Below are 16,795 nucleotides of genomic sequence, written 5' to 3' on the forward strand. Positions count from 1 at the left end.
TTGTTACCAATAAAATAAGTTAATGTACTGAATATTTAGATTTTAGTGGACACCATAGTTTTGCACTCGTTCATGTAAAACCTGACAAAATATTTAAATGATGGAAGAGATGCGAAATCCATAATTCCAAAAAAATGTCTAGGTGGTTTTTGGTCATATGCCGCAATAACAATATATGCAAGTGTAGTGGGCAGAAGTGTGCCCAGTGACCCACTTGGCAGACAAGTAATGTGCCTCCAAAACACATGGTGGTGCCATTACATAATGTATTCCTGAACTATATCAGTGACTTTTTCTTTATTTATTTTTTGTACAATATATGTTATAGTCAAATTAAAATTGTTATATTTATGACCTGATTAAACTCTATTTATCTTTGTTATTAAAACATATAAACTCAGTTATTGAAAAGGCGTTGACCTATTTTTTTAATAAATTTAACATTTTGTTTGTGTTTTTATAAAATTTTTGTTGCTATAAATTTTGTGTAAATGTCATCTCTATAGACATGGACAGTAAGATATTGTGTGCATTTATCAAGATTTAATTTTATCAGATTTTTCAACAGACATGTTGTGAACATAATTGTGTTTATGATGAAATTAGTGAGTCAAAAGTATCCAACCATTTTATTCCAAAAACGCTTAAAGGGTTAGTTCACCCAAAAATGAAAATTCTGTCATTTATTACTTACCCTCATTTCGTTTCACACCCGTAAGACCTTCGTTAATCTTCGGAATACAAATTAAGATATTTTGGTTGAAATCCGATGGCTCCGTGAGGCCTCCATAGGGAGCAATGTCACTTCCTCTGTCAAGATCCATAAAGGTACTAAAAACATATTTAAATCAGTTCATGTGAGTACAGTGGCTCAATATTAATATTATAAAGCGACGAGAATACTTTTGGTGCGGCAAAAAAGCAAAATAACGACTTATTTAGTGATGGCCGATTTCAAAACACTGCTTCAGAAAGCATCGGAGCATTGTGAATCTGTGTATCGAATCTGCAGTTCAGAGCGCCAAAGTCACGTGATTTCAGCAGTTTGGCGGTTTGACCCGCGATCCGATTCATGATTCGATACACTGATTCATTTATGCTCTGAATCTTCCTGAAGCAGTGTTTTGAAATCGGTCATCACTAAATAAGTCGTTATTTTGTTTTTTTGCTGCACCAAAAGTATTCTCGTCGCTTTATAATATTAATATTGAGCCACTGTACTCACATGAACTGATTTAAATATGTTTTTAGTACCTTTATGGATCTTGACAGAGGAAGTGACATTGCTCCCTATGGAGGCCTCACGGAGCCATCGGATTTCAACTAAAATATCTTAATTGTTACGGGTGTGAAACGACATGAGGGTAAGTAATAAATGACAGAATTTTCATTTTTGGGTGAACTAACCCTTTAAAATGTAAAGTTTTGCCACATTATGTTTTCAAACATTTATGATAATTTGTTATTTGTTGGTACAGAAAATCTTGTTATTGGCCAACTTGTGTTTTATGCCAGTCTGACCAGTGTTTGGAAGAATACGAGAAAGAGATTGAGGAGATGGATATATGAATTGAAGTACAGCTTCAGAAACATATTGATTAATATATTGAGTGTTATGTGCTTATCAGATTTTAGTAATGCAAAAGTACCACTGAAACTTACACAGATGCTTTATTTGATTCAGATCAATTACATAATTTCAGAACAAGGCCTGAGCTACCAAATGATTAGAAAAATCCCTGAGGTTCCCTTTATGTATGTTAAAATAAAAAAGTAATTGGACAGTGCAACCCATAAACACATTGTAAGTTTTCAATATTGAAGTAGAACACATCATGGATGAACGTGACGATATGTTTCTATAGTACAGTACTTTTCCAATGAACCGAAAACATTGATTCTGGGTAATACAGGTGTAAAGTGTAAACTGCAGGTCTTAGAGTTGTTTTGTGTTTGTTTTAATGTACAGCAAACGATGCATAACTACAATTTTTGAATTTTGATTTCTTAGTGTGCACTTAAAAAAGTAAAAAAGTAAAAAAAAAAAAAAAAAAAAAAAGGATTGTACAGCGGAATTCAAAAGCTTAATAAAAAAGTCTTAATAAAAAATATCAGGAAGTGTAACTCAATCACATTAGTGCAATAGTAAAATTTTTGTTTCAAAACCGTTTTACTTTGCAAATCATGTCACAGGGTGCCATGAGGATAGCTTTTGATAGGGTTGACAGTGAGAAGTGTCGTGCCTGTAGGATTGACTTGGACCATCACCTTTGACAAGAGATTCTGGACACCCATTTCCTGGTACACGGGCAGGATCTGCGTTACGTTGCACTTTGGATCACAGAGCTGCCAACTAGGCAGCGTCGCCACAGAAATGGTAAATCTGCGTGGACCACCAATCTCCTGTCTATTCATCACTGCCACGACCAGCCTGTTGCCTGACAAGGGCCGTTCCCACACCTCAAAACTATCAGCCTGTGAACAAGCAATGAATGTATTCCAGCTCACAGACAGATACCGTAATGAAACAAATGGATACTAAAGTGGGTTAAGATGCTTTACCTTTAATGTACGATACCCTTGCTTGCCCAGAGGGTCCTGGTTGATGGCAATGATGTGTTTGTTCTGCAGTAGTTCTTTGGATTTGGGACAGATGTTTCGCAGGTCATTTGACATCAGAAGGGGGGCAGCCATGATAGCCCACATGGCCATCTGAGTCTGCTGCTGATCGTGGCTAAGGCCGAAGTTCCCTATGATCAGCTTGAGGCATCATAGCCAGAAACACATTATGACTTAAAGTTGTTTGCACTGTGCTAATTTTAAATGACTCATGTAAACTTGATGGGATGAGTAAAATGATGAGATGAGATGCTTCATACCATGTCAGGGTCATTCCATCCACCTGGCCCTGCCACTGGGACCAGGATTTTCTGATGATCAGCCGTCCAGTCCAGGATGCTTGTCACACTTGTCCACTGGTCACACACATCTCCATAGTTACGCCAGTGGTTACAGGTCTTGCGAATTGCTTCATAGTCAGGCTGAAATATAAGATATAGAAAACACTTTTCTACTAAGCAATATTTAAGAATATAAATTCTACTTTATGAAGAATTATTTAAATCCACTTACTTAAAAAGCTATTTTATTCTATTTAAAAGGACAGTTCATGCCGTTCCAAACAGCTTTCTTTCTTCTGCGCAACACAAAAGAAGATATTTTGAAGAATGTTGATAATGAAACAGTTTTGGTTCCTGTTAACTTCCATTGTATTGTTAAAATAATACAATGAAGTTAAATGGGAACTAAATACTGTTTGGTTATCAACATTCTTCAAAATATCTTCTTTTGTGTTGCGCAGAAGAAAGAAATGAATACAAATTTAAAATGACATGAGGGCGAGTAAATGATGACAGAATTTTTGGGAGTACTATCATATTACAGTAGTTGTGAAAAGGAAAAAAAAAAAAAAACTTACTGCACCTTTTATTAAAATATCTCCATGTCTCACCTGTTGGTATTGCCACTCATATAATGGCCATTCACAGGAGTATACAATACTTCTGCCTGTCTGGTTTAGAGCTCTCGACATGTTCATATAACCTAAGAAACATCAAAATGGTGTAATACAACAAAGAATTTTTTTAATTTCTTAGCAAAACTCTTAATTTTTTTTTTTATATATCAAATTACCTTCTCCCAGCTGATGCCAGTCAGGCATGAAACATCCGTCAAATTTTAACAGATCCACACCCCAGTCTGCAAAGGTTTTAGCATCGATATCATAGTAACCTAAACTCCCAGGGTAGCCCTCACATGTGTTTTTGCCAACATCTGCATATATTCCCAGCTTCAGACCTTTGGCATGGACCTGAGAACACAATAAAGGTCAGAATGGAGTTTTACTGTGATATAAGCAAGACAACAGTAGGGGGCGATATATAACTGACAAAAGATTTGGAGCAGCCAAGTTATGGCATATTGCTAAATGACAACTAAATTTAAATATAGTAATTGCCTGATGTAAAGTTAAGTGTATGCTATTTCACTTTTAAGATGACAACATGAGGACATTAAAGGAATAAAATTGCCATGTACATAATCATGTAATTCATATATTGCCATATATGTAATCATGTATGTTTTTTTCTGCCACAGAACATCAAATTACATTATTTACTAAAATAATTAAGGTAATAATTATTAACAATATTTATTAAATTATTGTAATTATAGAATTACATTATTACAATAGTTAATATCGTTGTTATTTTAAATATTTATAAGATTATTTTAATTACGCAGAATATTCACTCCGCTTCTTTCCATACAACAAAAGCAGACAGTAAACAGAGCCTTCAAGCCATCTTCCAAGGTGATATGATAGCTTTGTGTGGGCAATATATGAAATGTTGCATTTTCAGCTGAATATCACTGACATAAAGGCTAGTAGATGATGTTTTCCCCAAAAATTCAGTGAATTCTAGGCAATGCCACATGTGAGCCAGATGCATGTTCCCTCTTTTATGATGCCAACAAATACTCACATAATCTGCCAATTTTTTGATCCCACTGGGAAACCTCTTGGGGTCAGCTTGCAGACGCCCCTGGGCATCCCTCTCGTGTGAGGGCCAGCAATCATCAATGCACACAAACTCATATCCAGCCTCCTTCCATCCCTCCTTCACCATCACATCTGCCATCTCCATGAACAGCTCCTCTCTGCCAGGACACACAAGGGCATAAGGAAGAGGGTATCATGGTAGAACATCTGCCCACTGTACAGGACAGATTGTCTGCGTGTGCAGGTGTAAAAAAAACAGCATTTGTTCTAAACAGTACTCTATGAAACCCATAACTGCCCTTTTCCCTCATGAGTGCAGAATGAGAAGATCTCTATGTATGGAATGATTGTACATCACATGCTTTATCTGTATGACACTCATGTGACATCGGTATTCAGGTATCTAGTTTTCTTTTTCATTCTCTTAGTCACCACGTAATTCTCAAATCTTGCCATTTTATGCATGAAAATATCACCACTGAGCATTTAAAATAAACTAATGAAGTCAAAACAGTAATTAATTACATTTTTTATTATTATTTTAGTAAATGATGACCAGTTACTGGACCAATGTTACAAGGCCTTTATACATTCATATACATTTTGTTTATAAAATCCATGAACATTAGGCCTACTACCTATTTCCCTGGTAATTGCCTTATTTGTTGTTTTTTTTCTTTGTTGCTTTTTTAAATTTTCCTCATACATACTGTTGCAGTATCATGATACAGTGGTTGCAATATCATAGTCTGACAAATACCATGGTACTGAATGATAACCATATTCATATATAGACATATATATTACAATAACATTCAGAAGTATGGTGTGACTATGTCACTTTTCAGTGAACATTTGCGACTCATCAGGTCACACGCTCACCTAATGCAGTTCTGAGGATCCGCATCACAGTCGATGTTGCACATAAATCTCTCCCAGTGCAACCAGCCCATGGTGGGAGTTAACGCCAGACCATTATCCAGCGTCGAAGCTGGGACTAATAAAGACACAAGCCCGATAAAGACTGTATTTGAGACACCCATATTGGTTTGCGCTGATGAATGACTGAATCTAAAGGCAACAGGTTGTTACACTTCCGTGTTTACAGTGTATCAGTCAGGTGCTAACATGCACACTCCTCGATCGGTGACGTCACACGCACGCCCCCACCAAAACAAATCACAACCGTGTGTATGATTTTATTTGTCGGCGATTTAGTGTATTGTGATAGTGTTTTGTCTGGTACATACAAAGAGAAATTAAAATATGCGCAATTATATGAGAACTGAGGAGTAAAACGCACTAGATTTTGACTTTTGTAAAGTCTTGCACGTATTGGGGTGAGTTGTGACGCTAGAAAACATTTTATGTGTTATTATTGTAGCCTAATCATATTTTAATGTTACAAATCAAATTAAACAAGAGAATCTTCTGATTTAGTTGGTTCCAGTACTGTCATTTAACATTTATTAATGACCACAAATTCAATAAAGACAGACATGATGTTACAATTAACCCCATGTTAAAACACTCTTACATGAGGCTATTCATTGCATTTATTTTCTAATATATGTGTTAAGTGGAAATATAGATTGGAATGCTATTCAGTCTAAGATTCATTTAGTCCTACCATCTTTTTTTTTGTGTCTCCTTTACCTCCTGTGCTTTCGTTGTGTGCATTGAAAAAGGTGGCAGATATAAAATGAAAAAAATGACTGTTATCCTTGTAACAGCAGTTGGAGTGTTTGCTGAACACTCTTTGCTAATTTATTTCCCAACTATCATTTATACTTGGCTTGTTTCACTATAAACAGATGTACATTATCTTCAAAGATAAATGTTTACTATACAGTAGGTGTAGGAAACGAAAGATCTTGGCAGTGCATCTTTGCACGATTCATCACACAGTTCATAACCTGGCATTTATTTAATATGAGATTCTGTACTTCCTTGCTGTTCAATCCTAAAAAATTGACTGAACAAAGTCTGTCCTTTTCCTAAATGTCAAGCGTTTGGGTAACCCTAATATCAACCTATGTACAAAGGGGGTAGCCATGATAAAAACAATTTATCACTCACAGTAGTTTCTATCAAAGCCAAAGCAATGGTGCAAAGGCCTCCAAATGTCATAGTTCAATTTTTCTTGGGCTTCTTGATGGATGGATCAGTCAGTAGGTCTGGCAACAAAACTGGTTTCAGTAGTGTGGCAGGATCCGGGTTTGCAGCAGTGATAAATTCTTCAATATTTTGATGTTTGCTCCATTGCATGGAAGGAACTGCCTATCTCCACCTCAGCTGTGTTTTTTCAAAGGATGGATTGTGGAGGCCCACAGCCCACTCATTTCTCCCCGGGGCCCAAATGCCTATCCATCACATTTCATTTTGCCACTGTGCCATTTAATTGAACAGGTTGTCACCTCTGGCTTATGTATAGACATGTTATGAAATAACAGATAAAAATGGAAAGTAGTCAGGGGGACCAGGAGGGATTGGTGGGAGGCTCCCCAGTGTGGTTTGTTGGTTTTCAGTGCATCTTATATTGTAGTTTGTAAGATCTGATTTATCAGGATCTTTTGATAAAACGGCCTATTGTAGCTTTACTGGATGAAATAGATTAGCTTTGGTATTTCAGATATTTGTGTTAGTGTCATTTATTTCGTTCATTATATTTGAGGGTTGAAATCACTGGGAAGAGCCTAACTACTTTTTCACAGGCCTTTCCTGTTCTTTGTGAATTTGAAATATTTCACTGCCTGCTAAACCATTAGTTTGGATGGAACTAGTTGTACTCAACTGATATTGGAAGATGGTTGCAACACCATCCACCCTCTTTAGTGCTCCTCTCCTCTATGAAGATGCCTGTCAAATGTGCGACTTCAGAAATTATGGTCTTAATTATAATCTTAGTGTTGGGTTGCTTTGAAAATGGTTTCCAATAATGGTTTGTTTTTTATTACTCTCCAACATTATTAACAATGATCTCATAGTAACTCCTTCACTGAAGAGTTACACGGCTGAGGTGAGCTCTAGTATATTTTGAGAAAATCAATTTTAATATTGTGATCAATACATGATTCTGCTTGCAGTCCTCCAAAGCATCACTGAGTGAACAGAAATGACCTTCTTGAATGGTATGATTACTGTACTATAATAGTGTGGCATTTTACAATCTACTTTTTGTAAAGACTGAATGATCTTTTGCTCTTGTAGTAATTAGATAGAACTGCTTATTACTGCGGTGTTGCCGGTAAATAGGACACGGTGAAATCGATGACCTGCAAAACTGGTGGTGTGATCCTAAAATAAATATAGGAATTTACCTCCCTTCTCACTCTTGCCAAGAGGAAAATCCAAGGAGCTTTTCAATCTGATGGGTGTTGCAAAGGCTAGGGTTGCAGCATATGCATTTAAGGAAAAAATTTAAACTGCAAAAAAAGTGTTGTGACTTGCACTTTTTAGTTTAGCTTCATTGATCATGTTTTTCTGTGGTGCTGTTTCTTTATGCTTTGATTTGTGTTTAAACGGATGCTTCAATAATAATAGTTCATGGCAGGTGTTTGTTCATAAATATATGCACAGTTTTTATTTTGGTGTTTTATTTTACAGAAATTACTGTATTTATGAAGCTTAAAGGGATATTTGATGTTTATCTGCTTACCCCCAGGGCATCCAAGATGTAGGTGACTTTGTTTCTTCAGTAGAACACAAATTATGATTTTTAACTCCAACCGTTGCCGTCTAGACAAACCCAAATTAAACCCTGCAGCTCATGACGACACACTGATGTCCTAAGACACGTAACGATCGGTTTGTGCGAGAAACCGAACAGTATTTATATCATTTTTTACCTCTAATACACCACTATGTCCAACTGCGTTCAGCATTCGGTTAGTGAGGTCTGATCGCGCTCTGACAATGGCAGTGATGTCTCGCGCTTATACTTCAATGAGTGCTACATTACTGCCGTTGTAACAAATAATGCACTGCTGTGAAGGAGAGGCCGTAAAAGCCTTCTTTGTAGTATGAGGTCAACAAGATCAACAGTTACATTTCCTTCTTATATCTTGAGCAAAGCATTGTTAAACATGAGTGGAATACATACCATCATGAAAGCTGACCAACAGGAAACCAAAATATAAGGCAAATGGGTGGTGATCAAGAGGGGGACATTAACAAATTCTCCTCAATGGATGTTTAAGCAATAGTATCTAGATTGTACATTAGGATATTTTAATATCTCTTTTAAGTTCACCACAATTCAGTTCAGTTTATAAGCTGTCAGATGAGAACAAACATGACATAGTTACATGTTAGAACACACTAGTAGATATATAGTATGTAGTGGAAAGAACATGGGTCCTATGGTACAGGTGTGTCACTGAGGTGCAAACAACTCTTCCCAGACAGAGTGTCCCAAACCTGTTGAAAAAACCAGCATATGCTGGTTAGATATGCTTTGAAGCATGGCAGCTGGTTTGAGCTGATTTAAGTTGGTCCTTCCTTAGCTGGTCATGAGCTGGTTTAAGCTGGTCCTAAGCAACTCCTAAGCAACTAGCTCCAGCTCAGGACTAACTAAGGACCAGCATAAACCAGCTCAAACCAATTGCCATGCTTCAAAACATACCTAACCAACATATGCTGTTTTTTTCAATGGGGAACAGTCCTCAATCAGCATATTGATGAATCCCTTGCATCATATTAGCATACTGTGATGATGAAGCCATTGTCCCACGTTTAATTCACACCTTTAAAGGGATTTCTGAAGTATTAGGACAGTAAAGAGTTTTACCCATATTCGCTCAGCCCTACAGCTCTCACACTGGCATATAAAGATTCACATGGCACAGTTGACTTGATGGATCAAATTGCCTAATCCAGGCTTCAGCATTCTGGTGTTTTTCTCCAGTGCACTCCATTGCGGATTGTCCATTACACTAAATGAAGCCAACACAATCTATTTCCTTTTTGTTACACATGAGTAGCACACCTAGCAGCATGGGATCCCTTGCTGTGGGCTAAATTGGATCAGAATTAGTTTGCCTCCTCTTTGAACAAATCAATTTTGGTCATGTGTATGAAATGTCTCCTGCAGGACTCTGCCGGAATTATTGTAAGTGGAAATTCATAAAACCTGTAAGGTTCTGCCTCTGAATGACGTTACTCTGGGACCAACTTCTAATTATGTTTTTCTGTAAGAACCATGACAGTTGTATGCCTTGTAGGTATAGCAGAGGCGTGGTGTGACCCTAAAGTGCTGACTGTGTGGGACCACATTCTTGTTTTTCATGTTTATTTCACTTCTGCCAATAATTATGAGCAGCAATATTGCGCAGAGTTGTCAGGGGAATCGCCTACTCCTGGAAGGAAATGTCAACACAACTTTCATCTTTAAGAGATTCAGCTTCATTATATGTTATGCCTCATACAGTTTTCCTCACCTCAGCCATTTACTGTCAAGAGGGAGGGGGGAACCATCTACAGTAATTAAGTTGTGCCCATGGGATTTGTTCTGGGTTGTTGTTTTTGACCAAAACATAGATATGTAGCAAAGTGAAGGTGCTGAGAACTGGACCGAATGCTTGACCGAGATAACTGTCACTTTTTCAGCATTTCATGTATTTATTTATATACTTTAGAGAGCTGTGTCTGGAAAGACAAATGTGAGCTCCTCCAGCGTTTTTTTACACCCAGTGGTTTAAATGAAACATTGCAGAGAGTTGTCGGGAATGCCTGTTTGGGCAGCGTGCAGCTCCGTGGGCGGCGAGCAGTAAATAATGGGGTGTAACTCCTTCAGCTCCTTCCGTCGCTGTCCCCTGGACTGAAACACCATCCTCCATGGCCGATGAGGCAAGCCTGAGCTGCTCTACCACACTTCTAATAAAGAGAGATGATGTGATTTTTATGATGGAGGCCCCAGCAGAGACAAATGTTGTTGATAGTGATAATGACGGCACTGGGAGTTGAGGGCGGAGGTGGAGAAATGGTCCATGAGCTCAATTCACTTGAGCTCCACTTACATCTTCCTTTCCTCCTTTCCTTTCCCTTTCCTCTATCTGCAACACATTCCCACTCTCATCTATTTCCCTCCCTTTGGGTTTGGTAACACCCTCCCCCACCCCCTGCCACTCCCATAGTCTTATTACTTTCTCGTCCTTGGTAGGCAATGGTTTCCGTGGCAACAAGGGCTGTTCTGTACCACTTGTTTCCCCTTATTAGACATTCAACATTTTTGTTAAATAAAGAGAGAGCTGCAAATGATGGTATACAGATGGTATAGATTCTCAAGAACGTTTACACCATTTCTTCTCCCTAGGATGCTTAAGAATGTTTAGTATTAATCAAAATATTCACTTGAATGGTGTGATGGTACCTAACTTTCACAGATACAGTGTAAAAAGGATTTTTTTTTCTCTTCTTTGTCATTAAAAGTTTAACAAATACTAAGGTAGCACGGTATAATGTTACTACATCAGTTATGTGACAAAAGTTTCAGTGTCAGTTATTGAATATTTATTATTTTTATTTAAATTGCCATAATCTCATAGTTTTTAGTGTTTATTTATTTAGAAAAATAGTATTAAATATTAACGTGAAAATAATTATAGCTTTATAGCTTTTTTTCCCCTTACATTTTTGAACTCTCATCACATCCACCCATGTAATTCTGAATAACCAGCATATTTCCAGTGTTTTTCTGTTTTTTTTTAAATAACTGTTATTAAACTATTAAAGTTATTTTATAAGATTTTCTATTCACATTCAAAAAATATGCAATATGTACGTGACGTGTTTGGCATTTGTGGTAAATAACCCATTATTGCATAGATTTGCACAGCATTTAGGACAAAAAGTCGATAAATTATGTTCCACAATCACTGTAATGTGTTTTCACTATGTTTCTGAAATGCCTTATTGAATGTACAAAGTTCCTTATTTTAAAACCCATATATTCCATAAATGATTCAGTCTGGCTTTGTTTTGTTTTTGTTGTAAAACTGATATATGGCATTTTTTTGTGGCTAGTGAAACATTTTATGTTGGTTCTAGACCATTTTTAAACATCATATTTCGACGTTATCTACATCATGCAACTGAAATGCAATGTTGTGAAATGTTGTAAAACAATAGGATTTTGAAATGAAATGTTCTGTTGAGGTGATAAAAACAGTATATCACAAACAATGGTCTAAATGTCAGAACTATCTCTGTTGTTGGTTTCTGCTTATTACCTAGAGCTTGTGTATTGATTATGTGCTGAAAAGCTCTGTAGATTCCCACAACAATCTGAGTAAACAGTGTCTGTCTGTTGCTGAAGCAAAAAGCCAAGAGAATATAACAAACAGGCCTAACCTTAAGAAACATCACAAATGGTCATTAATATGCTACAGGTGGCATTCTGAGAATTCCAATGTGATATTTAGCAGAAGGACTTACCCCTTTTTAATTGCTATGGAGAAAGTGACCTTTTTATTTATCACTGTCTCTGTGGAGCCAGTGGGGAAGCAGAGAGGTTATTCCTCCGAAAGACGTGTCTTCTTATTTTTAGCTTTCTGGACGCATTGACACTCGACTTTAAGCATTTGACATTACTTCGGACCATGCAACAGGATGTCACACTCTAGGACTTTTGGTCACAACAAATAAAAATAAACCACCTACTAACTAGATTTTTTTTTTCTAGAATTTTTATAATTAAGTCATGCATCTAACATAGATTTTATCTTTCTATATTTTTCCTGTTTCTCGATTTCTTTTTGTTTATTGATCCATTTTTTTAACTGAATTTTTCTTGAAATGAGGATTGCCTTCTAGTCTGACCTGACATAAAACAACCACATGTATAAAATAAATGATAATTTTAAAATGTGAAAAATACATCATATACTCTTCCGCAACACTGCAAACCATGCAGCATTGAAATTAGATTGAGTCACGAGTTCATTCTGTGATGTTCAGATCCTCCATTGGTCAAATTTCATTTCGCCGTACACATTTGCAGGTCACCAAACGTCTTTGATCCCTAGCATGTGCTTCTTTCTATGCGCTTGAATTCATATGCATGAGAACTGAAGTGAATAGAGCATGAAGTGTAGTGTGACTGCACACTAATATTGAATGGCTGATAGCAGCCATGGAAGGACCAGCTTTTCACCACAACTTTTTTTCCTGCTCATCTGTTGTATTAGTATTAGGATATATATATATATATATATATATATATATATATATATATATATATATAAATATGAGACAAATCTCTGAAAATGTTTAGCATGGTATAGACTATATTAATATATGTCTGTATTGCTGCTGCTGTTGTTTATTGCTTCTGCAGAGCAAGTACAGGAACTTGCTACTGCTAATACATACCCTGCTGTGCGTATGTAGGACATACAGCTACTGCACAAAATGCATGTAAATAAATTACCTATAGCAGATCTATACAGGTGGAGCTGGGGAAGGTGGAGGCCGCTGCAAACTGCTATAGTGAATGCTAACCAGCCATTTAAATGTTGTGAGCAGCAAGCTCATTGGCTGCAGATGCAGCCTGAACCAATCAGCTTGTGCCAAGTAGTTAACTCTAAGAATATCATCAGTTTGTGTTAAGGACCCATCAGCCTGCGGCATCTAGAGTTTCATGACAGAACTAGGCATATATATTACTCAGAGAACTTCTGTGCACGTTTGATGGATCTAAAAATTGTTCTTTCAGATATAAAGTGGGATTTGCAGTGTGTTTTGCTCCTTTGTGTGTGTGTGCCAGTTGTCATGGTGACAGACAGCTAGTGATGTCGGCTTGCGGTGTATAGTACTGTGTTATGGTGAGGTCCTGGCCTCACTACGGCAATGGTAAGAACTATGAAGCTACTGCACTTTAACCCAACCGCCTGTGAATCAGGAACATCCACCTCCCTCTCTCCACAGAAAGTCATTATTTCTCATCTCACACTGCTGACCTGCGGCACTGATTCAGTGTCAACATGGTGAAGGAATAGCACACAGGTTGTCCTTTTCCAGCTGTCTCCAAGGTATTAAAGTGTGAAGGATGTCTAATGGGTAGGGATAAAGTGCAAGGAGAAGAAATCCTCTGTTTACCATGAATGCATATGAAGAGAGGTTTTCTGAGGAGGAGGAGCGGGGCACAAGAAAACAATGAAAAGAATTTTTTACCTAAAAAAATAAAGAAAATGGACACAAAAATATGTTTCCCTCATTAAACAGCAGTTCTACAGGCTGTACATATCCTTAAAGAACAAAAATAAAAGCACTAGAATTTTTCTGAAGCCTTATAATAGGTTTGTCTGAGAAGCAGCATGTAGTTTTAGTTATTGTTCACTGATAATCTTTTCCTCCAGCTCTTAAATCAAATATAAATATGTCAGTATGGTGCACATTGGGCGTCAGTAACTTCATACATCATTGGTCTCTACCAAATGTTTATTTATTTATTTATCTATCACATATATATCACAGCTTGACAGCCTGTGGTTAAAATGAACTTTAGTTGTATCCTGTGGAAAAAAAAAAAAACAGCCTACAGGTTTTAAATGGCATGACAGTGAGTAAACAAGAGATTTTTCAGGTCTGTCTTCTGTCTTTTTTTTTTTGTTGCTTTGCTTTTTGCCAGTTTCTCCAGCTGAATGTATAAAGATAAAGAAAGAATGGGTTTGAAATAGGATCAGTAGTCAGGCACGACACTCAAATATTGTCAGCTAATGCACACCTGAAATGGAGTAAAACACAGCTGATTGGCAGAAGATGTATGCTTTCTTGCTGGATATAGAAAGGGTCTCTACAGAAATGCACAAGGCGAAGCAATTAAAAAAATTGCCTGAGACTCTTACCACACTAACTGGTGTATGATTTCCAATCATTTTCTCAGTTAGCTCACCTCAGGCAGCCCTGCTTGAAACCATTAACACAGGCAGAGAGAAAATCAGAAATGACACAAAAAAGTGGAGGAATGGAAAAGGAGAGGAGAGAAGCAAAGAGTTTTTTTCTGACCATTTGGCTCTGGGTCAGATCACTTAGATCCACACCATTAAATGTGAAGAATTTCTTCGTGTATTAGCTATTTTTTTGGATGGCTTATAACAATTTTTATTAAGTATGTGCAGTTAATAACATGAATGTGAGTGTGACACTAAATACTGGTTAAGCTACAAGTTACAATTTGGCTTTTCTGTGTTAGTGTATTACAGAAAGACTGTAGGCTATTAGCAATTCACATTTTTCATTCGGCAAATCATTTGTTGAACCGATTTGATTAAATACGCTGATTCATTCAGGAGAGAAACTAATGGCTGTCTTAAAGGGTTAGTTAGTTCACCCAAAAATAGAAATTATCCCATGATTTACTCACCCTCAAGCCATCCTAGGTGTGTATGACTGTCTTTCAAATGAACACAATCAGAGATATATTTAAAAATATCCTTAGTCCTCCAAGGTTTATAATGATAGTGAATGGGCTGCGTTTTGAAGTCAAAAATAATGCATCCATCCATAAAAAAAGTAATCCATACAACTCCAGGGGGTTAATAAAGGCCTTCTGGAGCGAAGAGATACGTTTTTGTAAGAAAAATATCCATATTTAAAACTTTATAAATTCAAATAACTAGCTCCAGCGGATGACCGGAAGAATATCCTTTGACCTGAATCACAATAATGACGAACGCGGAGGCGTAGAGGACAGAGCAAAACAAATCGTTGGTCATGGATTAAGGCCCAATCCCAATTCTATTTTATACCCCTTCCCCTTCCCCTTACCCCTTCCCCTTGCCCCTTGAAACAGAGTGTCAAGGGGTAGGGCTGAAAATATTCCCCTAAGAAATGGGACACCACTACTAGACCGTTACCTGTCATCATAAGTCGTCGCTAGCTCCTATGTCATAGATGCGCCGATGTTTATCACACACTTCTAAGATGCCATCGATAGCTGTAGTGATCTCTGTTGCTTGGGCGACAGCTATTTTTACTATTAGTGCACATATCTCACAGTAATCAGGCACAAGCAACATAAACGTTTAACAGATGACTCACTCCCAAAGTTGTTTTGCTGTGTATTTCGATTTCAAGAAACGCTGCTCGTTTTCTGCACGAAAATGTATGAGCCTGCGTGTTTCCTCAGGAGTCCCTACATACAATACTGATGAATAAGCACACAAACTGAATGCACTTTTTGTTTATATCATGTAACGTACATGTATTTATGGACGTAACCACAACAAAACAATACATTGATCAGGCATGTGGCAAAAAGACAAGTTAGCTGCCACCGGATTTGAATTTATGTTGTCAAATCAATGCGGGTTTCAATAAAATATAAAAAAATATGTTGTGGAACTATCATAAAGTAAAAAACATTAACGAACTTTTTTCATAGCGATTTTAACAAATCTTTTTTTCGGAGAACATAACCATATACATGAACACAAGATTAAAGGCAACATAAAACAAGTGATTATTTATTACTAAAATACTGTTTACCGTAAGAAAATACTTACATTTATGGGTCTCTCTGCTCGCTCGGTCGGCCATGTTGGAAATTTATCATACCCCTTCGTCTGAAGTGTGGTCCCGTAAAATCTTCGTTTGAAGGGCTACCTGGCCCTTCCCCTACCCCTTCCCCTCCAACCAAATGAGAATTGGGACACCCCTACCCCTTCACGTGAACGCGCGAAACAAAGGGGAAGGGGAAAGGGGAAGGGGTAAGGGGTAGAATTGGGATTGGGCCTAAGTCCCTTTAAGACAAGTCATTTCACTCGGCGGCCATCTTTGAAACGCCTCTCGGGCATCCTGGGCATCATGCAATCTCTTTGAATGGGGAAACATCAAATTCTCCAAAACTGTTCGCCAACCTTACGATTAAATTTCATATTTGAAATCACCAATGAAATCTAATAACAACCGGCTCATAAATTTAGTTTCTAAACGCTCGAATCATGGCAAAAAAAACTATTTTTCAGGCTGGATCAAGCTAATGCGCATGCGCAGACCTAAATGCGCGTCTCTTCGGAGGCGCGCGTCTGACTGTTTCTATAGAAACCGGTGATTCTAACGGCCGCTGAAGTGACGCGATGACTTTACCAGTCGGCGATTGGCTCTTATTTAGAAGGCGGGACTTATTCCGCCATATTGCGCGTTACACTTTTCCCATCCAAAACAATACGAGTGACACGTCTTGTGTTATTCTATAGTCTTTGTTATAAGTCTAAAATGATAATTTTTTAA

General features: G+C 37.4%; 1 protein-coding gene and 1 long non-coding RNA gene across 2 annotated transcripts; one reads left to right on the forward strand and one right to left on the reverse strand.

Moving 5' to 3' along the window:
* Positions 1 to 1,652: 1,652 nt before the first annotated feature.
* On the reverse strand, positions 1,653 to 5,714 carry gla (galactosidase, alpha). Its single transcript, XM_048176990.1, has 7 exons — positions 5,447 to 5,714; positions 4,548 to 4,722; positions 3,694 to 3,871; positions 3,512 to 3,603; positions 2,880 to 3,041; positions 2,563 to 2,760; positions 1,653 to 2,475 (listed from the first exon to the last, which is right to left on the reverse strand). Exons 1-7 carry the CDS (start codon positions 5,605 to 5,607, stop codon positions 2,188 to 2,190), a joined length of 1,254 nt encoding a protein of 417 aa, XP_048032947.1. The 5' UTR covers positions 5,608 to 5,714; the 3' UTR covers positions 1,653 to 2,187.
* A 9,734-nt stretch (positions 5,715 to 15,448) lies between these two features.
* On the forward strand, positions 15,449 to 16,143 carry LOC125259428. Its single transcript, XR_007182802.1, has 2 exons — positions 15,449 to 15,514; positions 15,570 to 16,143. It is a non-coding gene; the product is annotated as an uncharacterized LOC125259428 (long non-coding RNA).
* The last annotated feature ends 652 nt before the right edge of the window (positions 16,144 to 16,795 follow it).

The sequence above is a fragment of the Megalobrama amblycephala genome, linkage group LG23 (genome assembly GCF_018812025.1).
Source record: "Megalobrama amblycephala isolate DHTTF-2021 linkage group LG23, ASM1881202v1, whole genome shotgun sequence".
In the NCBI taxonomy this organism is placed as follows: Eukaryota; Metazoa; Chordata; class Actinopteri; order Cypriniformes; family Xenocyprididae; genus Megalobrama; species Megalobrama amblycephala.